At 42.1% G+C, this 24,759-nt stretch overlaps 2 protein-coding genes across 3 annotated transcripts in view; one reads left to right on the plus strand and one right to left on the minus strand.

Annotated features, from left to right (window-relative positions):
* APBB1IP (amyloid beta precursor protein binding family B member 1 interacting protein) overlaps positions 1 to 4,279 on the minus strand; it is a 79,395-nt gene extending 75,116 nt beyond the window's left edge. The window contains exon 1 of one of the 2 annotated variants that reach the window (XM_088160215.1): positions 4,264 to 4,279. Coding sequence is in view for 1 of the 2 variants with exons in the window: in XM_088160205.1 (XP_088016331.1) it covers positions 2,524 to 2,554 (31 nt within the window). In the remaining variant the exon portion in view is untranslated. Of the gene's footprint in view, positions 1 to 2,523; positions 2,700 to 4,263 lie in introns of those variants that run through there. The other variant, XM_088160205.1, reaches the window with a different exon arrangement.
* Positions 4,187 to 17,507, plus strand: LOC106856654 (uncharacterized). Its single transcript, XM_088160222.1, has 4 exons — positions 4,187 to 4,280; positions 9,254 to 9,792; positions 11,052 to 11,118; positions 15,854 to 17,507. Exons 2-4 carry the CDS (start codon positions 9,331 to 9,333, stop codon positions 17,371 to 17,373), a joined length of 2,049 nt encoding a protein of 682 aa, XP_088016348.1. The 5' UTR covers positions 4,187 to 4,280; positions 9,254 to 9,330; the 3' UTR covers positions 17,374 to 17,507.
* Positions 17,508 to 24,759: the final 7,252 nt, after the last annotated feature.

Below are 24,759 nucleotides of genomic sequence, written 5' to 3' on the forward strand. Positions count from 1 at the left end.
CGTGGCAGGGATTTTTTTCCAAAACTGCTGCATGATTAAAGTAGAAATTTAAGAAAAGTAAATCATTTTGAGCAATTGTGTTATATATGACTGCTTTGGATGTTTTTCGTCATCCATATTGCAAAATATCATCCAACTCCAAACGTTATTCAAGAATTCTTAATGCAGGTTGTCCACGCTTTTCCAAAAAACTGGCTCATGCACAGAGCGCACGAGAAAGAACATTTTACTTCATCCAGCTGCCTCAACAAAGAAACTAGCAGAGAAAACGTGGAGCTGAGGTTTGGTCAAAGCCAATGGCCTTTAAGGATGCGATACATCCTCCCGGGGTCTCCCCTCCGCGCCCGGTGCCACCGTGCTGCCCCGAAAAACACCAAAGCACCCCCGGGGAGCGGACCCGAACGGGACCGGACCCGAACGGGAGCGGCGGGGGAGTGCGGGAGAGGGGAGGGATGGGGCCGGAATGGGGACGGCGGCAGGGTCGGGGACAGGATGGGGACGGGGACAGGATGGGAACAAGGCCAGCCCGGGATGGGGACAGGATGGGAACAGGGCCAGCCCGGGATGGGGACAGGATGGGGCCCTGCTGCCCTCTGCCGGCTGCCGCCCGGGGCCCCCCCGGCCCCGAGGGGCTCCGCAGGCTGCGGGAGATGCGGATGCTCCCTTAAGGGTCTCGCTGGTCTCACTAAGATGGATTTCGAGACGGGCAAACCCACACTCCCTGCACGGGGAGCGGTAGAGCTGCTGCGTCCACTTGAAGATGGGGCTAAGTAAATCGGTTTGGGGCTCTTTCTGGGTTTATGTGCAGCAGGGAAGTTTTGCAGCAATTACCCCAATCTTTTTTGTCTATCACATTCAGTTTTGGCACTTGCAGAGGGTGTTTTAGGGACAATCTAACAGGATATGCTCCTTTCTGGACAGACACCAAACAGCTACCAGTACCAGAGGGAATGTAGCTGTACAGACCAGTTCTGTATGAATTTTAATCATTGCCATGTTTGAAAAACCTTCCCTAACTGCATATAATGTAGATGTAGGGACCCCTTGGTTACTTCTTTGATCTGAGCTGCTCCTTTTGTGACAGCAAACACAGCCAATCTGAAAAATGCCATGACAAACAAAAGCGTTGCACCAAACCATCTTTCAAACTTCTGAGGTAGGGACTCTTCCTCCTTACACAGTGCCCACGCAGGGATGGAAAGCAAGAGTGCAACAGGTACATAAAAGCAACAGCTTTATGTGTATTTGCAAACAAGTCACTGACTTCAGTTTGGATGTTCAGCAGGTTTGCTGGGTGATTCTGGTACCTAGGCACCTGTAGACAGTACCCACAAATAGTGTCATATAGCTGATCTGCCCTGTACTGGACATCAGCAGAACATATTTTTTACATGTATCACCCCCTCCATTTAATTGATGCACAGCTTTTCAATTATAGGGATGGCACACACGTGTTTATGTTACTTGTCAAACCAATGGCAGCATTTCCCACTGCTGCATTCTGTGTTACAGACACTTCCAAATTCAAATGTGTGAATCAATACGCTTGTTGGCACTATTACTGATACGATATTTGCCTATCTAAAAGGTCTTTTTTTTCCAGAAAAAAAATTGCTTTTAAAGTTCAGGTTTGAAGGTAAATTCTATTCTTATTTTTTGCATCAGTATATAAAGAGCTCAAATTCAGGAGAGCTGCTCTTTATCTGTGTAGTGTCTGAGAACATCATGTCTCATGTCATTTCATGAATTATTAGCCTGAAGGTGTAGCTACTCTGGGAATCATCCCCAACTCTACAGCCTTTTTTATGGCATTTCTGAAGATGATCCAAAGATGAGTTTGTATCTTATGTAACTTTATATACACTGGCACAGATCCCCAAAATAATACAGTGGTAGCAATGTATTGGCAAAACCTACCAAGGAACTAGAGAAAACACACAGATATTCATTTAGAAGAAAAAATTAGCTCGTGCAGAGCTCCATACTATCACAGCTGGGCTGTGGATTCCCCGGAGGGACAAACTGTGGAGGTTTATTTCCATTTATTCTATATCATTTTGTAGCTACGGGAAGCCATAGGAAAACATAATCTCCCTCAGGAGCAGTTGGCCGGGGAATTCTACTTCAATTGAAGGTCAAGGCAAAGAATCAAGGAACTGTTGGGCATTTCATGTAGGATCTGGTCTGGCAGAGCTGACAGGTATCCCTGTCCCAGGCAGGTGTTCTAGAACCTGGTAGGTCACCAGACATGCAGAATTTAGCATGGGCTACAACCCCTGTGTGTTGGAGCCTTTACTGCTGCTGCTGTACAGGGGATTTTAATTTTGACAAGTCAGTGTTTTTAAAATAAGTAATGCTCAGTCAAAAAAACGGTGAGCCAGTTAACAAGTGATGTACTTGCTATGCTTTTCCAGTAGCAAGGGGAACAGTAAATGAATCAGCTTGAATTAAAAAAAAAAAACCCAAGAAATTTCAAACTGTTCTTTGTTGTATTTGTAGGGGAAAAAACCTAAAAATACCAACCGAAAAAACAATGCTGTTTCTCCTCATTCATATATAAGTGATAGCAAAGGGACTGTGTGAGAGCATTGCAAAGATACTCTGAAGAGTTTTTACGTATGAGTCCGTGGATGGAAGAACGCTGAAGCTAATGAATCAATAAATAGAATTTTCTGTAACTGTTCTTCTGTCGATAGCTATTGTATGTGTGCTGGCCGGCTTCCCAAAGCGGCATCGCAGCTAGCGCTGAACTGGACACATACTTGGTGTCGCGTTCCCGCGGTAGCATGTGGAAGAGATTAGATAAGCGCGGTGGCTCCTGCTGCGGGGAGTTATTCACGCCTCGGAGCACTTGAAAGGTATGCTGATCCTCACACCTCGGTGTGAGCGCTGCCAGGAGCCGTCCGGGGAAGCTGCGTTATCAGAAAGCACACACTGGCACAGCCACATGGCTGCCCTGTTCAAAATCGGTCCCTTCGCTTCTTCTCTGCTGCGGCCCTCGGTAGCCTCAGAGAAAACGGCAGCTGCGGTCGGATGCTTTGATGGAGGCTCCTGACGATTGAAGTGGGAACCAAGAAATCCAAACTACCCATAACTTTTTCAGCCTCATGAAATTTTCTTTATTGGAAACTGCATCGCGAGTGTATTTTACTCCTGTTGGGTTTGAGGTTTTGGTTGTCTGGCTTTTGAGGTTTTTTGGGTTTTTTTTGGTTTTTTTTGAGGCTCAGTAAAACCACTCGGAATAAAAGCCAGCCTTTTAAGGCATGTACATATCACGGGCTGGGCGCCGTGGGATAACACAGCCAAGAAACGCCGGCGGGAGAGCCAGAGCCGGTGGGAGCCGCGGGGCAGCCCCCGCCTCCGTCCCACCGCCGCCCCGGGCAGCCGGCAGGGGCTGGAGGAGCGAAGGAGTTAAAGGGAGGCGCTTGGGAAATCTGATGCTAACGAAGCCCCAGGAATGTTGCACATTTCCATTCCCCTCCAGCTTTCGGAGGAGGCTGGTCCCCGCTGCGGGCAGCCGCTCCGAGGAGCACAGCCCCGAGGCCGCGCTTGCTCCGGGCGCCGCCCCGCACCTTCCCGCAGGTTACGCCGGGGAGGGACGGGACGGGACGCGGGTGAAAAGTTTTTCCCGGATTTGGGATGCTGCAAAACGAAGGGAGAGAGGGGTGTGGGGGGCGGGGTTCCGCGGCTCCGCGCACCCCGGGCTAGGGCGGAGGGACAGGGGCATCTGCCCTGACCCGCTGCGGCCTCTCTTCTCTTGCAGGCGCGGCCAGAGATGCCGGCGAGACGGCTGTGGTGGGCGCGCTGCTGGCTGGGCGTCTGCCTGTCGCTGCTGGGCGCGGGGGGCGGCTCGGCCGAGCCCTGCCGCGGAGCCCCGTGCGAGGGCGGCTCCGCGCCCCCGCCGCCCTGCCGCGGACCCCGCTGCGGCGGCCGGGCCGGGCGCCCGGCGCGCTCCTTCCTGCACAGCGCCGCGCCGCTGCGGCCGCCGCACGGCAAGGCAGCGCCCGCCGCCCCGCTGCCCGCCTGCCCCGGCGGGGACTGCGCCGCCAACGCCACCCGCCGCGACTGCCAGGGCCTGGAGTGCCGCCTGCTGCCGCTCCGCCCGCGCCCGCGGCCCCGCGGCCCGGGCTGCGCCGCCCCCGCCGAGGGCTGCCCCGAGCCCGCCCTGCTGCGCGCCGCCGACACAGCCGCCCAGTTCGCGGGGGACGAGATTGCCCACGCCGCTCCCGAGCGAGGCGGCGGCGCCGCGGGGGTGCAGCTCACCTGCGACGTCAAGCCAGGTGCGGGGCGGCGCGAGGGGCCCCGGGGGCGGGAGGGCGCACCCCGCACCATCACCGCCCGTCCGTGGCACGCAGGGCTCCTGCAGCCCGCCGGGGCTCAGTGCGGTCACGGAGAGCCGCAGCCGGAGGGTGCTGGGTCTTCTCGAGCCGGGCAGGTGTCTGCTGGTCCAAGGGCTTCAGCACCTCTGAGAGCCCGCACGCAGGGGCACCTGAGCGACTGCATGAGAGCTCCTTGTTTTGGGAGAGTTAGGAAGAAAATCTGGCACTGGTCTTCATACCGTGTGTGGGAGTTGCTGCTGTGGCTCCTCTCTCTGCTCCCCTTCATCTCCCCTCCATAAACACATGCACCTAGGAGACCTAGAGCTGATGAAACGTGGCAGAATCTTTTTTAGTGCTATTTTAAAACAAGATTAAGTCTGTCTCTTCACAGTCTGGTACTGCTAGTGTTCTTAATTTATAGCAACATCTTAAAACACTTCTGTGGGGTGGATGTATGCTCCATATCCAGCCTGGTGCCATTGGTAAGAAAGTTGCTATTGCTGCCAAACTGTCTTTCTGTAATAGCCAGAGGAAAAAAGTTGTAAAACATCTCTTACAGTGCTTTGTTCAGAGCACTTGCCTGTCCATTGACAAGCGCAGCTCTGGTGATTTTGGTATCCCTGTAGGAAGCCAGGTACGTTTGTGGTTATACTCATATGTCAGCAGAAGGTGTCTCTAATTGTCAGGGATTTGCAGATTTTCTGTCACGAAGAGCACCAACAAGTCCTTAATAGCCTCAAAACAGTTTGGATTCTGGTTTAATGCCTTGTCTGAAATTTAGGAAATATATTAGGTAGGGTGATTTATTTCCCATTGATGCTAAAAGCTAATAAAAAGCGTGAAGAAGGTAATTTAAGCTATGTCAAGTCTGCATGGCTAATATGAGTGCCATGGCTGCTTCAGACACCAGAGCATATGCTAAGCCTACAAGTTATCAAAGTCTACTTAGTGAAGTGACATCTCCTCCAAAGGAGACTGCTGCACTTGGTGTTTCCAGTCCCCCCGTGCATAATGCAGTGACACTGTCTACCTTCATTTTACTGAAACTGTCCCCAGATGTCTTAGAGAATCTCTGTATGCTCAGTGACCAAAGGTGGACAGAAAATAAGTCATTATGGTTAACCTTCCTTTTCTCTGCTTCTGTGCACAGAACCTCTTCTTCGTACTGTCATCATAAATGCCATGCCTCCGTTTTGCTGAAGAATCCAGGATATTTGCATTTTCTTTGTCCATACCAAAGTCTTTCTCTGTGTTATTCGAGCCTTGGCAAATAGCGAGAGCATTCTGCTTGTACAGGAAGATCAATTCTTTTGGATAGTGTTGAAAACAGACATGTATCCCTGTTCAAGTCTTACAAAGAGCATCCAGCTCAGCATAACCTCTTTCTCACATAATCTTCTTCTCTGGCTGTCTCTGGTCAGTCTGTGCTGCCCAGTCTCCAATACCATCAGCAGTTACAGCTAACATGATGAGTTACATGCACCTCTCATCTCCTGGGCCTTAGGTTTGGGTCCTCTGTCCCCTCTGATGTGCGTCAGAGGAATTAAAGCTAAAGGGTCAGAGGGTGAAGATGTTTGGAGACTCAGAGATCACTCTTTCAATTTTATGGTCTTTGCAGGCCTGATGCTGGGTGAAGTCTTGGAGCTTAGAGTTTCCCTTAAAAAATCCTTGAATGTGTGAATGGATTATGGGCAGTGACGATCATGGGTTTGGGCATTCATCTTGCTATGGCAGAGAGAAATGCCCTACATATTACTATATATTGGAGAGAAAGTAGGGTGCAACACTGCCCACTAAACCATGTAATCTCATGGAAGGCACTGTTGACATGGAACACACAGTGAACAAACCTGTGATAATACACAAGCTTCTAGGACCACTACACCCTCAGAAGTTCTCCTCTTGCTCTGCTATTTCCTTGTGCCCGCTGCTGTACTTGGTGTGAATGAGTCTTGCTGTAGACATGTTTTTTTTCTGACTGGACAGAGGACATATATACATGTTTTGCCCATTCCAAAGACAGGACCCAGATCTTCTTAAGGCAGCATTCTCTCCTAGGAGTGGAAGAACAACATACTGAATCCATCAACATCTAGGAGAAATTCCATGTATTTGGCGTCAGGAACAAAAAATAAGGCGTATTGACTGTCTTTGATTTCCTTCAAGTCAGTTTATAGGCAAGCATTCAGCATTCTGCTCTGCTCAAACATCTGTGTTTCCCTTTGACCTTCTTTTGAACACAGGTCAGTGAGTTTCCTACAGTAGTGCAGAGGAATCCCCATTGGCAGCTAGAGTCAAATCTTGCAAATTAGCATGGTTTGTATAGCAATTCTAGCATGGCTTGTCTACTGAAACAAGCAAAACAAATAATGTGATAATCAGATCTCTAACTGGGGGAAATGCATTGACAATTGTCTGGGGAGAGCTGCAGCTCAAACAGATGTAGTGTCCGTGACAAGGGGGAGTGGCTTCCACCTTAAAAGAGAATACTTGTGGATAAGATATTAGGAAGCAATTCTTTACTGTGAGGGTGGTGAGGCACTGAACAGGTTGTCCAGAGAATTTGTGGATGCCCCACTCCTGCAAGTGTTCAGCACCAGGTTGGATGGTGCTCTGAGCAAGCTGGTCTAATGCAGGGTGTCCCTGCCCATGGCAGGGGCATTGGAACTGGAGGAACTCTTAAGATTCCTTCCAATGCAAGCCATTATTTGATGATTCAAGAGACATGTCAGTGACTGTTCCTGTCTTTCTCTGTTTTTAGGGGAACATTTCTGTCAAGGTAGCATTTCAGCAGATCACTAATACCAGCTGAATGGGATTTTTTTTGCCATTGACCTCCCCTCAGACAGCAGGGGAGCTGGAATATACTGCCTAGGTGACCCAAAGGCCATTTTTCTACCTGCATTAATTCACCATACACAAGTGGAGACCTGGTGGCTCACCCCAGCCTATGACTGCCAGCTTTGTGACTGAACAGATTTGCAGTGATTCTTTAGTAATTAAAATATCCCTGCTCTAGTTAACCTGCTGTAAAAAACAGTGTTTTGGTGAACCGAATAGTCTGTTGTTCAGTCTGTTAAAAATCCCCATTCATACAAGGTGCAGTCTACTCAGATGCTTGCTGAAGGCCATGCCTGATGCCAGCCCTCCAAGGTACAGGCAGTACCAGGGACTCAAGCTGATTGCCAGCATGGTGTCCGTGTTTGCAGGCTCGTGTGTGAGGCAGGTGACTGTCACTGTGCACCAGCTGCCTGTCACAGCCAGCACAGCCCATCTGCTGGGGTTACACAAACATCTTCATCATCTTTTCAGTATCACCAGCACCACACCTACTGTCTGGAAAACTCCTGTCAATTGCAGCTGAGCCACCACTTCTTTTGGCCAGGTGAAGATGCTGCAGTGCACACCCGTAGTCCCATTTCACATCAGATGAGTCCGATGTCCCTGCTGTTTTTCAGCAGCACTGTGAGTGCACCTTACTTCAGATGAAAGACTGGCATCCCAAAAGAAGGAATGCACACAAAATGGGTTTTGTTGTCTTATCTTGATCTTTGTTTTCTCAAATCTGGCATATACTGCGAACTACCTTAATATCTAAGTTAGGGCTGAAAAATAAAAATTAATGTGTGCGTTATGCTGTGAGTAAAACTAACCAAACAGCAAAATATTTTGGGAACTGTAAACAAGAACTGGATATGGTCTTTGTTCATTTTGTCACCCTTCATGTTCTATGCTTATAAGAATAAAAATCCATGCTGCTTAAGAACAGATGAATGATTATATGGGTTGAGGATCCTCTCTGGCAGTGTCCAGCAGCAGATACTGTAGAAAGTACAGCATGATATTTTCCTAGATAATTTTCCCAGCTCCAACAGTTTGTTGCTTAGATTTTCCGAATCTGATCGATGTCTGTCTTTAAGCCCCAAACTGATTTTATTTTTGAAGTTTTGGGGTGTATGGAACTGCTGCCTTCATTTAATATCCTTTAATTCTTGTTTTGGAAGAAAGACTGAAGAGTCTTCCCATATTTGCTTGCTTTAGTATACCTGAAATGTAGCACAGTTGTTTGGTTTCTTTGTTTTTTTTCCCTGATCCTGAGAAGTCTTACCTAGTTTCTCATATTGCAGCAGTATCATGTTAGATTTTCCTTGCTTTTTGTGAACTTGTGAGTTTTTCTATACTCCTTTTTGAGATGGAGAGCCAGGACTGCATTCTGTATTCAGATGCTCTATTGATTAATGTAATGTCATAATGATATATTATCTTCTGTTATGTGTTCTTCTTCTAATTAATCCTAGCATTTTATTTGCCTTTCTGACCTCTGTTGGGCACTGAATTAATGATTACATTGCTCTGTAGCCCAACATCTATATCTAGATATATTACTTCAAGATCAATTCCAAGGGGCAATAATAATCTACAAGTATGACATTTGAACTAAAAAACTTGAATTCTTTTTTCAGTGAGAACCTCAATTCACCTTTATCTCCTCTGAACTTCTTTTTTGTCATTTTATTGCTGCTACTCAATATCATAGACTCGTTTTGCAGCTCTTTGCAATTGACCCTTCCTTTTACTACCCTTAATAGCTTAGTATTTGCAGCAAGTTTTATCACTTCATTTTATTACTTCTACAGTGAAAATTGGCCATTTACTCTTTACTGTGTTTGAACATGTACATAGGAATTATTAATCTGTTATTGATGTGGTGATTAATTTATGCCCTGAAGCAGGGGCAAATGATGATTTCAGAAGCTACTTATGAAATGGAAAACTTTGTGGTTCCATGAAGGGGCTACAAGAGATAGTAAAGGAACTGGCCTTATAATAATGACTTGATTTTAATGAGACTTTTCATTAATTTGCTAAAATTGGAATGCTTTTGAAGAGATGATACCACAAGCTTGGACAATAATAGATCATTTGTATTTCAGGAGAAAATGAAGTTCCGTCTGAAGATGCCCTAATACTACAACTGCACCTTGCAAAAGGGCACGAGAAATTCACAGAAATGCTAAAAAGCCAACAGCAGATCATTGCTGATTTGCAGCAAAAACTTGCTGAACAGCAGCACGTGTTGGTTAGCCAGCAACGAGAGATTCTTGAACAGCAAAGGAAAATGTATGAGCAAATGGATCTGATCAAAGTCCAGTATGGCATGCTTTTTGATACAGTGAAACAAATGTCATTTCAGAGTTTGCAAGAAGATATTCAAAATTATTTTGAAAGTCATCTTCATGGACTTCAGAACCAGGTCAGAAATCATCTCCAGAAGTCATACTCTGTGCACAAAGTAGAAGTGGATGCAAAAGTGATTAATGTTGGGGAATCTTTGCTGGACTGTGGCCTTTGTGAAAGTGATGAATTTTGCAATTTCCAAAAGACACCTTCACAATGTGAAAAATGCACATTGTGTCCTGCTGGTTTTTTCCAAATGGCCGAGTGTTCTGCAAACTCTGATCGGATTTGCCAGGTGAAACATAATTCTGTATCTTTCAGTTATTGCTTATGAAGCTTTGTGTTGGACATATTGGGATAACATTCTGGAAATAACTACTTGGAGAGCTAGAGAAATCCAGTTTGGATCATGTGTTTTACCAAATGGATCTCTGGAACTTCAAAGTCTGCCAAAAGGTTTTTTTGTGGGTTTCTCTTTAGCATTTAGTGTTCTAAATCAGGCACTGGTTTGTGCCTGTTGAGTGTGACACTTTCCCAAACCTGTCAGCTGGCAGGACTTTGATTCTTTTCATCGTGGTAGGAAAAGACATCCTAAAACATTTAGACTTATGCATGCTAAATTTGTTTATTTAATTCCATTACACACTACAGGAGCTTCCAGACATCTCTGAAAAACACAGGAAAGCTTTATTAAGCATAGGTCAGACATTTATTTACAAGTTTGGAAGCAGAAGTTGTCAGTTAAAACAAATGTAAGGACTAGTCCTTCTTAAACATAACATACAAATACACAAATATAGAACATGAATACTTCCATTGTTAAATAAATTTTATTATAAAATACATTTTATTATACAACACAAAACTAGCGTGCAAGCAAACTAAGATGGTTCTTTGCTTTTTGTCATTTAGAAGTCCTAAGATATATGGGCAACTTGATATTTAAAGCAATATCTTGTTTGCTAAATGTTGCCCCCAATTCTTAGCTTAACATGAGCCTGACCAGCTGAACCAGATACTGAGAACCTGAATGTGTCTGTCCAGTTCCCTGTCTGCTAGCCTCAATTGTCTTTAATGCTAGCATTCTAAGGCAAATGTAGGCTGTTTTTCTTTCCCGTCTGCCTTCTGTAGGGTGAAAGGAGGGGTTGTTGACAGGGAATATTACTTTCTAATTTGCTTTAATGTGTGTTTTGGTTAGCAGCTTCCTCCCAGACTAAATGTCCTTACAAGCAATGTCCTTATGATCAATTGATTGATGCACCACTCCTGGGGATGTGCATCATAACAAGTGTTACTTGTGCAACCCCTCTGTTCAGCTCATCTGCACACTGCTTGCTTTCTGTGCCATCACACAGTGTTTTTGGATACCTGGTTAAAGCAGGCAACAAATCCAAATCAAAATTGTCCTGCTCTAACATGCTTATGGGATCAACCCCTTCTCCATCCCTACATACACCTATTGTGGACAGATGGATGTCACAGAACCTGAAATGCCTGCTTCAAATTTAAGTTGTCATGTTAAAACTGTTTCAATATGATTCTTGTCATATACAGGACAGAGATGAGTGCACTGAATCTCCAAGCATTTGTGGTGAGAGGATAAAATGCCTCAATACTCCAGGTAAGTTATATTCTCTGATAATTAAAGAATGAGGATAATTAGATCTTCAGGAACAGGCCAAAGAAATAGGTAAGGACTCAGGCTTGTATCTTAGTGAGTAGTGATATGTATAGCTTGCTGGAATCAAAGGGGTTAAAAACCATTAATCTGTAAGCTGATAGCAGTTTTTGTGGACAATGGGCTATTTAGGACATTAATATCCTTTAGAAGCACTGGATGGTCCCTTTTGCGTGGGGTTTTATATGCTTTGCTTTTCATTTTCTCTTATGGCTTGACTTTCTTCTTGTTTATGCTGGTGCAAATAGGGCCCAAATCAAAGATCTTATTCCTAATGGAGGAAAATAGTTGTCATTTTCCTTACAGAAAATGCACTGGAATAGATACCTGATTTGATCTAATGAAGACTCTTATAAGACCTCCCTCTATTAATCTTACTCTCCTTAGCCACAATATTGTCAAATACTGAGGAAAGATCAAAAGTTTCCATCATTTGAGGACACTTTAGGGGAGTTTTTCAGACATTTAAGAACAAATCTGTCTGGTGTTTTGCATTGCTGACTTCATTATTTCATTTCATTCTCTTGGCAGTCAGACACAAAAGAGAAAAATTAATAGACATACTGAGCAAATTTTATCCAGCTACTAAGTTTCTTTATATTAGTCTAATTTGTGGTCATCCAAAAAACCTTGAAAGGAACTCTGTGATCAAATAGAACATTTTACCAGTTGTGACCTGTACCTGAGGTCTTACAGTCAAATAATCCAGGAAGGGCTTCGTTAGATTCTGTGTTTTTCCTCCTCTAGGCTTCTAGACTTGTAAGAAGAAGGTGACCTCTTTGAGGGGCAAAGGGCTATTTTCAGCTGATTGTGAGTGATTTTGTGCCTTTTATACTCAGCCACTGGTGGAGAAAAATGTGGGATGCTAGGAAAGGATTAAAAGAGGGTGTGGGTTTTCTTATACTGTCCTTACTCCCTCTGGATAGGAATTGTGTTGGTTTGAATGATGTTACTACAAACAGTACAGGAAACTGGAAGTGACTTGAAGAGAGCACTTAGTGTCACCTTATGCTGTAAATGCTGCACATGAGGTGGATCAGTCTTACAGAAGAAGAGGGAAGACACTTTTGGAGAATCTTAGAGGTGGACAGTTGGAGGCAAGACAGTTTAGAGCACAAAATTTGAGCCAGAGCATAGGAAAGGTGTAAGGCTTTGTCTCATCTTTACTGAGACATTGGGTTTGCTCCCATTGGAGTTTTTTTGGATGGAAGCCCACAAGGCCTCAGCCCTAGGAAAGGAGAGGCACCAGTGTGGTAGCCATTTAGTGTTGCTCTAGTCTGTGGCTTGGAAGAGGGAAGGCTGTAATGAATTTATTCAGTGGGTTCTGTGGAGGAGAACCAGACCAAGAAAGAGTCTGTACAACTGCTGGAGGAACGTGAGGGCAAAACACTGCCAAGAAACAGATGGGTAGTGATGGTTTGTCAGACCACAGAAAGGCAGTAGCAGTGTCTTTGGAAGGAAAGGAGCCTTCCTTCTCTTCCTCTTCTCCCAGTTTTAATGGTAGTGTGTAGGTATGTGAAAGCAAGTTATAACCCATCACCTGGACAGGAATCAATGTCCTGTCAATGTTGTTCCCATCTGTCTTGGAAGACAGAGTGTTCCTGTTATTTTTTGTTAGAGACGTTTGCTACTTTCAGCCTGTCTGTCCATGGTAGCTCATTATCTCATACAAGTGTGATTAACGTGTCAAAAGAAAGGCTGAAACTGAATGTCTGTTTTGGGTAAAGACGGGAAGAAGGGGATGTGATGTGACATATGAGTTCCAGATGTTGAATGTGGTTTCTCAGGCTGCACGCAAAGGTTGTTGCATCTGTAGCAGCTCATGTTCAATGTACAGTGTGAGGGGAGACAGAGCAGTAACAGTAAAGAATCATGTAACTAGGAGCCTCTCTTTCTCCACCCTTCCATTTCCTCTACATCATACCTTCTTCCCCTGCTGCTTTTTCTCACTTCTGTGTGGAATAAGAATTGTTGATTTATTTAATTAAAGGCTAGTCATTAAGGTTGAAATAACAGTTAGAGGTATGTAATCAGTGAAAATATGGTTTGGTGCATCATTTCCTTCTTAGACAACCATGGGAGGGTAGTCAGATTATTTATCCAGCAAACAGAATCAACCAAAGGCACTCTCCCTGGAATGCCATGCAAAATAAGAAGACTTACTATATAACTTACTGTGGGATGCAGAGGGAAGAGGAATGAAAACCTTGACAGATACCCCTGATTTGTAATGAACCATATTGATATCTGATGATCCAAATTTGACATAGAGGTTCTAAAAAGTGAAGGATTCCCATACTTAATCTGCCCAAATATAACCTTTGCATCAGACAGTTGTGAGTAGTAGCAGCAGGAAAATACATACACAGCTCACTGTAATTGCCTTGCAATTACCTGGCCTCTGTGAGTGGCAAGGGTTGGGGAATGTGCTGCAGGAAGACTCAGTTCCACAAAGCCAGGTTGAGTACAGCTGGACTGCTTGCTGTGAAACCAGGTGCAGCAGTGCTCAGAGCAAGGAGCCAGGAAGAGATGGCAGAGGTTGTAAAGTGATAAAGAGCAGAGGGAAGCAGTCCCAGCATGCTGCTGTGCTGGTTTTCTGATGTTTGGCTGTCATTTGCTTTGGTAGGGTGCTGCTCTTGCAGCTGTGGCCACAGCAAGAAGCAGTCTGTGTGCTGCTTTGAAGTCACCTATTTGAAGTACACACAGGGGGAACACCTGCTGCAGATCTAACCAATAAAAGACTAGACAGTAAATTAGTGCATATAACCGTCACAAGTATTTGTGAAACGTGATATTTACAAATATACACTAAAATATTTTTTAGAAATGAAGAGCATAAAAAGTGTTCCTAGGCATTACTGAAATTTTCTCTGCTGTGTGAGCCAGCTGTGTGTGTATACTTAGTATCAGTTCATCCAGTATTTCTCAGTGATGGTGGAGCTACTGATACGAGAAATGGTTAAGAAATGTCATGTGAGCAAATACATCATGGTTAAAACTGGTTTCAAAAGGAAAGATTGTCTGTGACTTTTTTCTATACTCCCTCTAGAAGGTTTTTAGTTGAAAAATGTAATCTTATTTATTTGGCTTTTATTTCTCGTAAAAAAGACACTTTCTGAGAGGAGCAAAGTGTTAAGTTTCTCTTTACTTTTTTTAAAATGGAAAAAATCTTACTGTTCTGCAGGGAAGTTTTTTTTATAAAATGATACCTGATCTTAGAAGGAATATTCTCACATTATAAATGGTATGGTCCTACACATAGGTGTTAGCAGAGAATCATCACTTAAGTGAATGAAGTGTAAATAGACAAAGTGATGTGAGGGTGAATATATGAAGCCTGTATAAATTAACACAGTGTCTGATGTTCTCTGCTGAATAATGCAGTATCAGAAGTAAATTCTAGCCAACATTCTGACCTCCCCTGTGGGCCAGGTTTGTGTGTAGTTGCAGTTTGCAGCAAGTGTGGTGAGCTTTTCTGTCTATATCAGCAGCTGGAATAGCCAGCCCCACTCTGGGCTAGCAGTGGAGAATCCACACAAATGCTTGTAGTCCCAGTCTTGGAGCAAATCCCAGCCCAGGTACAGAAAGTTTCCACCTAAAGAATAATGCAAGTGTATGACATAGGATCTGTATACTAAATGATATTTAAGAAGATCTATTACAAAGATGATTATTGAGTTTTGATCATGAAGGTAAAAAAGCATAAATGAGTGCATTAGTGATTGAGACACAAATTGCAGGTGGTTATTTAAGTTGCCTCAGATCTTGTGTATTGATTCAGATCCTGAAATCTCCACATACAAAGGTTTTGGGTTCTGGTTGCTCCAGGTGGAAGTGCTGGCAGCTCTTGGAAAATTACCACAGAAAATTGCAGGCTGTTTTTAAAACCTGTTTTTTTGGTGTACATTCTTTGATCCACTGAGGTCATGGCGTACTATTTAACAGCACAAAATTGCTTTATGTCAAACAAACAAATTTCAAACAGCACATATATATTCTCCTCATAGTTTGCAGCAGTGTTCTACTATAGATTGATCACAACCACTGGTGTCCTGTGTCATAGGGCAGTGGTTTTCCACTTTTTAATGTGTGGGCTGATGCATAATGAATTTAAGCCTGCTGTTTACAGTTTTGGTTTTCCTATTTTTCTCTTGCAAGTTTTTTAAAAACTATATACGGAGTGAATGCCAGGGGTCCTTGTCCCTTGGGTTCAAAGCACTGCTTTAGCAATCACAGTGACAGCAGGGCTACCCTGTAGCATGGCTGGGCAGGCAGTGCACGTTTCTCCCTGTGTAGGGAAACTCTCCATTAGCTGAAAGGAGCTGCTCTGTGTACCAGGCACTGTGCCTTTTATGTCAGAGAAGGAAGAGATTGTCTTTGGACCAATATCATTGTATCTGATACGTTGCAAGTTTTGGTTAGAATTGCCTCTAGGTAGCTTCTTTTTCACTCTAAACCATTGTGCTTGGTTGGACCAGGTGAGTTATGCCTAATATTTCCTCTGTAATCTATCAAGTTTCCTTTAATAGTGTAAAGTGATCTAACATCATAACTCTCTTCTGTTTTCTCACTTATGATTAGACATATATCAAAGATACTTGATATGTGGAGCTGTAGCATTTTTATTTTTAGTGTTTTAAAGGTATGACAATAAAACCAGTCCATTTCCTGTGAACAGGTGGTTTCCGGTGCCTTGGAATTACTGAGAAAGATGCAGCTTTGGGAATGTGTGGAGAGGAACATTTCTTCAATAAGGAAATGCAGGAATGCCAAGCATGTTTAAAGTGTGAAGATGGAATGGTGGCCATGCCTTGTTCCACCGTCAGTGACACAGTTTGTTCAGCAGCCACTGAAAACAAGCTCTCAGAGTCCTGGGCTGCAAACATCGTTCTACCCTCCATAAAGTCTGGCATCTCTCAGGTCTACTCGGGCTTGAACTTGGAGATAAAGGAAAAGCTTCCCTGTGATATCCTGTCCACTGATGACAGCAGCCTGGTATTCAAGCAACATGGTCTATTGTGGACTGACCTCAATTTTGCAGTAAAGCACAACTGCAGGAACTTTTTGCAACTTTCCTTAAAGCTTAATGGCAGCGAGGAAGACTATGAACTGAGTGGTGTTCGGATTGAGCAGCCAGAAGGAAAGTATTTCCAGAGCACTAGTTTAAGCAGTGTTGCTGAAGTAGAGCCCAGTCAAACTCTTTCTGTGTATTTGAGGAGCCCTAATCAATTCTGCAATCAAAGCAAGGACTTAAATATTTATGATCTTACTACCCCACTGAGTTTATTTTGGTTGTCCCACGACACAGGTGCTGTGGCACTCAGTGCACAGATGTCAACAGCGATGCATTACCAAACCAACTATCGACCTACCTTTAAAATAATTTCTGTTTCTGACCCTTATATGCTAAGTTTATCTCATGATGGCAGAGCTATAAAGTTCACTGAAACTGGTGTTGTCAAATTTGTGTTTCATCAAGCATTGTATTCCATGGGTCATACGTGTGTCCGGGAGGGCTTCTCCCTAATTTCTTATATCAATAGGAATGGTACCAACAGAGAATTGATGAATGTATTTAAATCTGGGGTAAATTACAGAGACACATCTATATCTGCTTCTGGAGCCACAAAGGTTGGTGCTGGAGATCTGGTTAGCTTTGAGATACTTTCTCCTGCACAGTGTAATGTTCGCTATTTTGGAGATAGTTCTGGAATTAGTATGTTTAGCCTTATCTGGATCCCTTCAGCGGTTTCTAGTGCCATATCAGCCACAGTTTCTGTTACAGGTCTGCCTACTGGAGCAGTGAGAAACAAACTACTGGATTTCACCCAGCTCTCATCCAATGAGAAACAGATACAGCTGGTTTCTTCTGGACAGCTTGCTCAGAAGTATTTTATTTTTACTGAAAAGGGAGTTGCCAGCATTGCATTTAACTTAAAGCTAATCCATTCCTGCAATGTGCTCAAAGTGACTCTCAATCAGTTGACCATGGATCACATGCAACCCACAGCAGTTGCTCAGCAGATTGGAGGTCAGATGCCAGAGGGAAGCATATGGACCAGTGTGTCCCTCCGTGCATCTTTTGAAGTACACAATGGAACATTGATATCAGTTTCTCTTGACTGTGTGCGTGGAAGGATCAATCAGATCACTCATGAACATGGAACCAGTATATCTATTTTATGGATTTCAGCTTAATTTCTGCACAGCAAAGTTAGCATGGAATTGGGGTTTCAATTGCATTTGGATTCTACTCTGATTCTATACATATTTGACACTCTACTGTGTTGACTTGAGCAGATCATCCCACAAAATGCTCTCAATTTTAAGAAAATTTAAATATAATCTTAACTGAATGGTTACTATTTAAAGAAAACAAGAGCTTTCAGTCAAGATTTTAATTCTCTTACCATCTTCAGACAGGGGAATGTAGAATTCAGATCATATTGCCTTATTTTAATAAAGCAGTCTCTTAAAATTGATTATTTTTGGACCACAAAAAATTGCAGTTGAGGGTAAATAGCATTTAGTACTGTAACTGAAAGCAGCATGGCAAATAATTGAAACCTGCTTTCATTTTTTTCATGCAACAGACTAATAAAAGGACTAAATGTACTTTGGGGCTGATTTGTTTACATCTTACAAAATGTGCTTTCCATAAATGGAGCCAACATGCCTCAAATAGGTGATAATGTGGCAACACTGGAGTATACATTCTTAATATTGTGGGAAGGGACTGGGTCAAAAATAGAATATTGTTTTTATAACAAAAACAGTGGAACTAGTGACTGCTCTAATTTCATTTGGAAGTAATCTGCATTTAAGTAATTAGGAAGGCTTTTCTCTGTTTTTACTTTTGCCGATGAAAAGTTTCAGAATGAGAAGGAAGGAATCTATTGTAACAAAGAGTATATAGACAAAAAAGAAACAAGTAAAAATAATGTATTGAAAATTAGACTTCTGAAAATTAAGCAAATTTTTATTCAATTTATTTTAAACAGCAAAATATTTTTCTGATCAAAAACCCCATTATTCACAAGTCTATTTATTTTGCCGAACAGGTACTTACCTTAAAAAGGCTTTTTTTTTTTTGTCAAATCCATCAGTTAATTCAAGGAAATGGTGTATTCATTGACACTAATTTTTATCTTCTCCCAACTCTTCCATCAAACTAATTCTTTCTTTTTCTAAACTATATAGAGTGTTTGATCCCATTTTCTTCTTTCTCCTCTACAGGTGTTTCTTCACTCTCCTTTCTTATTTCTTTTGTTAGGAGTAAATTATGTGCCTTGTCACATCTCTTTCCAGCTTTCTTTCAGCATTCCAACAGAAGGATAGATGTTTGTGTCACAGATGTAACTATAGAAGAAGGACATTAACAATGCACTTGCAGGTTGCCTTAAATTAGCCCTACTGAAAAGAAATATTATGCACAATATAACTTTAATGTGTCTGCCTGAGTATGTATACCTAAAATATATGTACATTGCTGTGTTTTAATATGTTTTGGAGTTTGTTACGCTGTTTTTACTGTATAATGCCTTCTATAATTTGCTGTAATAGAATGAATCCAAGTGCACGACTTCTATCTGGTCATTGTTTTAACTTGTGGCATTATAACTGTGTCTTTAACATCTGAAGTTATCTTTCCATCATCCTTTTTTTCTTCAAGAATGTGCTCCAGGATTCAGGCTTTCGACAAACTGCTCTCCTGCTCCAAATAGAGAACAGTAATTTTTCTTGCTTTCAGCTGCAAAATCTAAGCAATCTGTCAGAGGACACCTCACTGGGCATTGTGTTGCAGCCAGTGTAAGTACACAAAGCAGTAATCCTGCTGTCCCCAAAGTGTGTCAGTGACAGAGATTTTATTACCTGTGTGTAGCCAGGTTCTCGTTCATTATTGCAAGATCATAAGGAAGGATGAATTAAAACTATTGTTGAAGGTGTTCAGCATTTGCACAATACTATTATCATTACAGAGGACATTTTGTAGTGGTAGAGAAGGACTTCTGGAATGAAAAGCATGTGTATCTGTTGTGTATAGAAGAACTGTGTTACCTGAGAGCAGAGCAGTTTTTCTGGGCACTTCACTCTTGGAGTCTACTGAGACTGAAGAAAGATGAAATGGCTCAGGAGTTAAAGTTCTTCTGACATACCTATTCTGCTTTCTGTAGAAGGGTGCATGTGATGTAGGAGAAGCTCTTCAGAGAGCACACCTGGGTATTTTTATGGTAAGAGTTGAGGGAGAGACAATGTTAGAGAAAACTAGAAATTATAGGCTTGTGTTTTTGTCTTAGAAGTTAAGGAAGCCACTTTCTCACAAACAAAACCCCTTATTATCCTTTGCTGGTTTGAGCTGTGCAGCTCTGTTGAAGTCTGTCACTCCCCAGAATGACAGTTTAGGACTCATTCTAGATTTAAGCCTGTGTAGCAGAGATCAGAATCGGGTGTTAGAAAATTTGGTACATCTTTAGCAAAGTGCAGATGCTACTTGAATATAATAAACATTTGCCTATATGTGACATATAGCAAATCTAATGGCGTGATTTGTATGAGTATGCTTTATTTGAGTGAGATTGTGAGATTAGTGGAGTTAAAAGGAAAGGGAATAATGCTACAATCCTGTATTATGCATGCTGGTGGTACTTGCATTTAAATGCACCATTATTAAAGGATACAGAAGCTACAAGGAAGGTACAAGTGATCATTATTACAACCGAGAGAAGTTCCAGAGTATAAATTCTTCAATATAATAAAACTTTATGGAGGATTTTGTGGGAGTGCCCATAATTTCCCTTAAATTCGGAGTAAGTTTTTAGATGCACAGTGGCAGAAACACAGTAGTTTGCATCCGTGTGGTAGTGATAATGCATCTGATAATGTTTTGCTCATGTTATCTGTGATAAGGCACTCAAAGAGTGAAAAAAAAAAGTCTTATCCAATATGTATTATTAATTGCAATTTACAGCAAGATTAGCCTTATTTCAAGAAAAGAAAAGGCTGATCATTGAGCCTCTTTTGAATCTCTCCCTTTCGAAAAAAGAAAAGCCTGGATCTGTCATTCAGGGCACTCACTGACCTTGGTTATAGCAACAGGAATTTGAGTATGTTGGTATCAGTATTCCTAATTAATGGTGTAGTATATAGCCTTTGCATCTATGAAAATGATATATATTGCCTCATACCATGCAACATTAAGTCGTGCACTGTGATCCTGAATAAGATAAAGTTCAAGGGGAATCGGTGCACAATGAATACTAACCTTATGGCACTTATCCCATTTGCTGTAATAAATTGCATGTTTTATTGACAGGTATCTTGTTAATTATATTTACAAATTTTGAACCTCTTAATTTTTTTCCATATTTTTTCTATTAATAGTACAATTTAATATTACAAAGTACAGAATTCATTAAAAAACTTATTTTGCGTCTTTTGATACCACATTCATGAGTATGGTTAAAATAGCTGGAGACAGGCTCTTCCATCTTTTCTGCCAGAGAGTGTTTCCAAAGGAAGGATTCACAAAGTAACAGAATAAGTATGAGGCTGGTAGAATCTACCTGTACAGAATGAGTTTAAATTAATGCATCCAGGAAAGCAGGTGGTTATTTCACTGTATTATGAAGATAATTGACAACTTGTTGTTATAGAAAAATTGATCATTGCAGGAAGAAAATAATTTAGGTTGTATAGTACTGCTCATACACAAGGAAAAAAGATTTGGCTTACAAAACCTGCATTGATTTGTATTGGGAAACATTTTGCAAGGTCAACGATTTTACCTGAATATATTTATTACCTATGCAAATTTTTTATGCTTTCTGCCAGGTCAAAACTAGGCAGAACATGTGAAGTCTATTTTAATATTACGGATAGTCCTCTGTTCTGTGGTCTCTGCAGATTGCAGTACACTGTGAAAACTATACTATTTTCTAGTGGTGCTTTTTATGAAATTTTCTAGTTTGAAATACTACCTTGTTTTAAATATACTGTTTAGACACTTGCCTCTGTTAATATTATATTGTAATGTGTTTTAAGAGAACTTTACTGAGATAAATAAAATCATAAAACTTCATTGGTATTCTTGTTCTGTTCTGAGGAAGACTAATGGTGGCTCTTGCATTTTTTGCCACTGACTCTTCTGAGGTCAGTATTTCACAGATGTTGCCTGAGTTAGTCACCTGTGCCTGCTGAAGTGGCACTAAACAGGAACATTTGTCTGCCTGCCTTCTATTCCCATGGTTGAAACAGCAGATCTGAGGAGATGAAAATTGTTCTAAGAGCAGTACAGTTTATCCTGGTCATGGCTAGTGCTCTAGTAACACAGAGAAGAAAGAAATTTGTCCTGCCTTCATAGGATCTCTGTTGTATGTGAAAGCTTTTATGGTGTTGTGAGGGGTCCAGATCAGACTGTTGCAGTAGCACAGCAATGGTTCTGTCTGTGTCTGGGCAAGTTAGGACTTGTGTTCTCAGTAGAAACTTTACAAGTATTTTAGATTGTACATCTGTTTATTCTTTTTGGGGATGTTATTGTTTATTGGATGTGAACAGAAAGAGAGGTGCTATGAAAAAGGGATTACAGACATCATTAACATACTCTAAATTACCCAATGATAAAATTCATAGGAAGAAGAGTATTTATGAAATACAGTTGAAAGTAGGACCATCCTCCTCCAGGCTGGATCAAAACTGCCTCTTCTCTTCTGGCCTTCAGCAGCTGACACTGTTTATGCCCTTTCCCATTTTGATGCTTGTCTGCTCCCCACAATGGCTCTCTCAGGGTCACCTTACATTTCTCTTCAGGGGTCTGACATTCCCTTGTACAACATGTACAGGTCTAGAAGCACACTGTGCCACCAGCCTGGCGCCCCTTCCTCTGCTGGGAGGGTTTTTCTTACGGTATGGCTCCAAAGATATTGACTGTGTTAGTGGCAGTGCCTGTGCTGCCTGGCAGAAATAAGTAGTGAGTGGGCCCCAAAATAGCTGAGTTGCCCATCTGCTGGACGTGAGCATCTCTCTCTCTGTACCTGTCTTTCACTGTCTGATTCTGCTTGTACAAAAGCCAAATGATTGTAAAAGAGGGATCCAAGAAACTAATTTGTATTAAATAGTAGAATTGCTATTGCTAAAACAGTTTCTTGTCCAGCTGCAGTTTGCACAGCTTTCCTCAGCCCTTCCTTGGAGCTCTGCAGGCACATCGTGACCTGCAGGATTGCATCTTTTGTTCACAGGCTCTTCAAAGGGAAACGAGCTGCTCTCCAGACATTCTAGTGCAATCCAGTAAAATGGCATCTCTTGACAGTAGCCTTAAAAGGCTGGATGTTATTTCCTTGCTAGAAGGGTGCTAATGCCTGGCTTTAGCAGAACCTTGAAGTCAAAGCCTGTCATGGCTGTATACATACATACATATATGTATGTATATATTTATATAACCTTGATCTAGGTTAAATAGCATTTTCTCTGATAAGAGAACTGTGGAAAAAAGCGTTTTTAAAAGTTCCTGCACCTTCTCAGAAAATCAATGTCTTCAACTTTCCCCTGTGACATTTTTTCACTGGGAACATAGAGGAATGAAAGGGAAATTAAAAAGGGAAGACTGGGGGAATGGAGATAGAAGGGGAGAAAAGTGGAAGAAGGAAAAATCAATCTCCAGTGTTTAGGTAATTCCACGTATAGGAAATTAAACTAATTTTTGTCAGAGCTACTTGGGCTTTCAATCAGTTGTATTTAAACATTTGTTCAACTGAAAATTCGATCACATTTGGCTTCATTTCTGTCTCTTCTTTAAAGTACTTCCCACCACCAACTTTTGTAAACTAAAGTAGTATTAGAGTATCCTGAATATGCTAAAGTATTTTGCTCAGCTGGAACATTAACTTGGGTAATTTGGTTAATTAAATGCCAGCTTATATTGGGAATTCTCTGGATATATTTGTGGATTTTGGCATGTAAACCTCAGTTTTAATCATTACTTCTTAACTATGTTTATATTGGGAACTGTGTCTCATTAGATAAATGAGCCTTCTCTAAGCTCCACGTTATCATCACTTGACTACTAATAGCACCTTTAATTCTCCTTTGGGTATTTTTCTATAATATTGCAGTCAATAATCTTAACATATACTAAGTGTCTTCAGGAGCTCTGTGCATGTGGAATGTTGACTGACTGTCCTGGTCACAGTTGGTTTTTTCTGACTTGCTTCTTTGTTTTAAATCACAAGTTGTATTCAGTTCAGAAAGCCATATGATAGATATGAGCTTTCAAGCAAGTTTGGCCTGGTGAGTGATTTAGACTGGTAATCACATCTGAGTTGCATGATTGCAGCCTTCTCTTGCAGAGTATAAAAAAACTTCTGAGAATGCTCATAGATTAAATGCAGGTGTCTTGAGTAAAGAGCCGGAGATGCTTTACATCAAACCCAAATAAAAGCTTCATACTCTACTCAGGAGGTCAAAAAAATAAAAAAAATTAGTATATACTGTAAAATACACTGTTTGTTGAAAGTGAAGTACATTTGTTGTTTTATTAGGAGAGAAGAATGAAAATATGTGCTTTATACCAAGTAGAGAAGACAAATTGCTTAAGATGCCTTTATGCCTGAAAATGCTCTACATTTCATTTTGTCTTGAATATGTACCTAGATTTGTTTAAACCTTTGCTTCAAACTACTGCCACATCAGTAACTTTAATACAGGCTTGATTCATGCTAAAACCTTTGAGGATACTTTCCCCCCGTGTGCCAGACAAACGTAACACATTTCAAACACTCTGATCAGTCCTTGAAAAATAGTGTCCAATACTGCAAGTCTGCCAACAGGTACAAGCTCTGTGATCCTGTCTGAGGCAGCAGTTTTTATCCTCAGCTCCTTCAGCCTCCTGAAGCCCATGTCCAGGGTGGTCAAGCTTTCCCCCACCTTTTGGCCTTTCTAGAGGTGTGCAGTGACAACTGTGTTGGGTGGGAAGCTGCAAATATTTGGGTTTGACCTGCCATGAATGCTGTTTTCCCTCTTATTTTAACCATTCTGCCTTTCATCCTCTTTCATGGTTAGCCAAAAATCCACTGTTCCCGCATCTCCACCCTTGATATGCCCCTGTACTTCTGCTCTCTCTGTTTTTGGTGTGTGACAGGAGTTTCAACTCTTGGTTTGTTGCTGGCAGGCTTCCCTCTCATACTCATCTGTGGTTTACCAAACAAACACCACATTCCTCTGAAAGCTCAGATACTGCATAACCAAAAGTGATTTGTCCTGTTTGCACCTGCACAGCCCCAGGAGACAGGGAGGTGGCATTTTCACACCTAGAGATGACCTGTTTCCATGACAGTGCTCTTGCAGCATTTCACACCTTTTGGTATCACCCCTTGCTCCTGAAGTATCGATGTCCTTGGAAATTTCTTTCAGGTTCTGTGTTTGCACATGCACTTGAGAATTCACTAATATCCTGGGAGGGGAGGGAATACCTTTTTGTCTTACCTTTGCAATTACTCCCAAAGCCAACTGTATGGAAAAGATCTGCTTTCATCCAGTCTTCCTGGCATTTGGTCTCCAGAGGCCAGAACACAAAGTGTATTTCCTACCTTT

The sequence above is a fragment of the Sturnus vulgaris genome, chromosome 1 (assembly GCF_052056855.1).
Source record: "Sturnus vulgaris isolate bStuVul1 chromosome 1, bStuVul1.hap1, whole genome shotgun sequence".
Lineage (NCBI taxonomy): Eukaryota > Metazoa > Chordata > Aves > Passeriformes > Sturnidae > Sturnus > Sturnus vulgaris.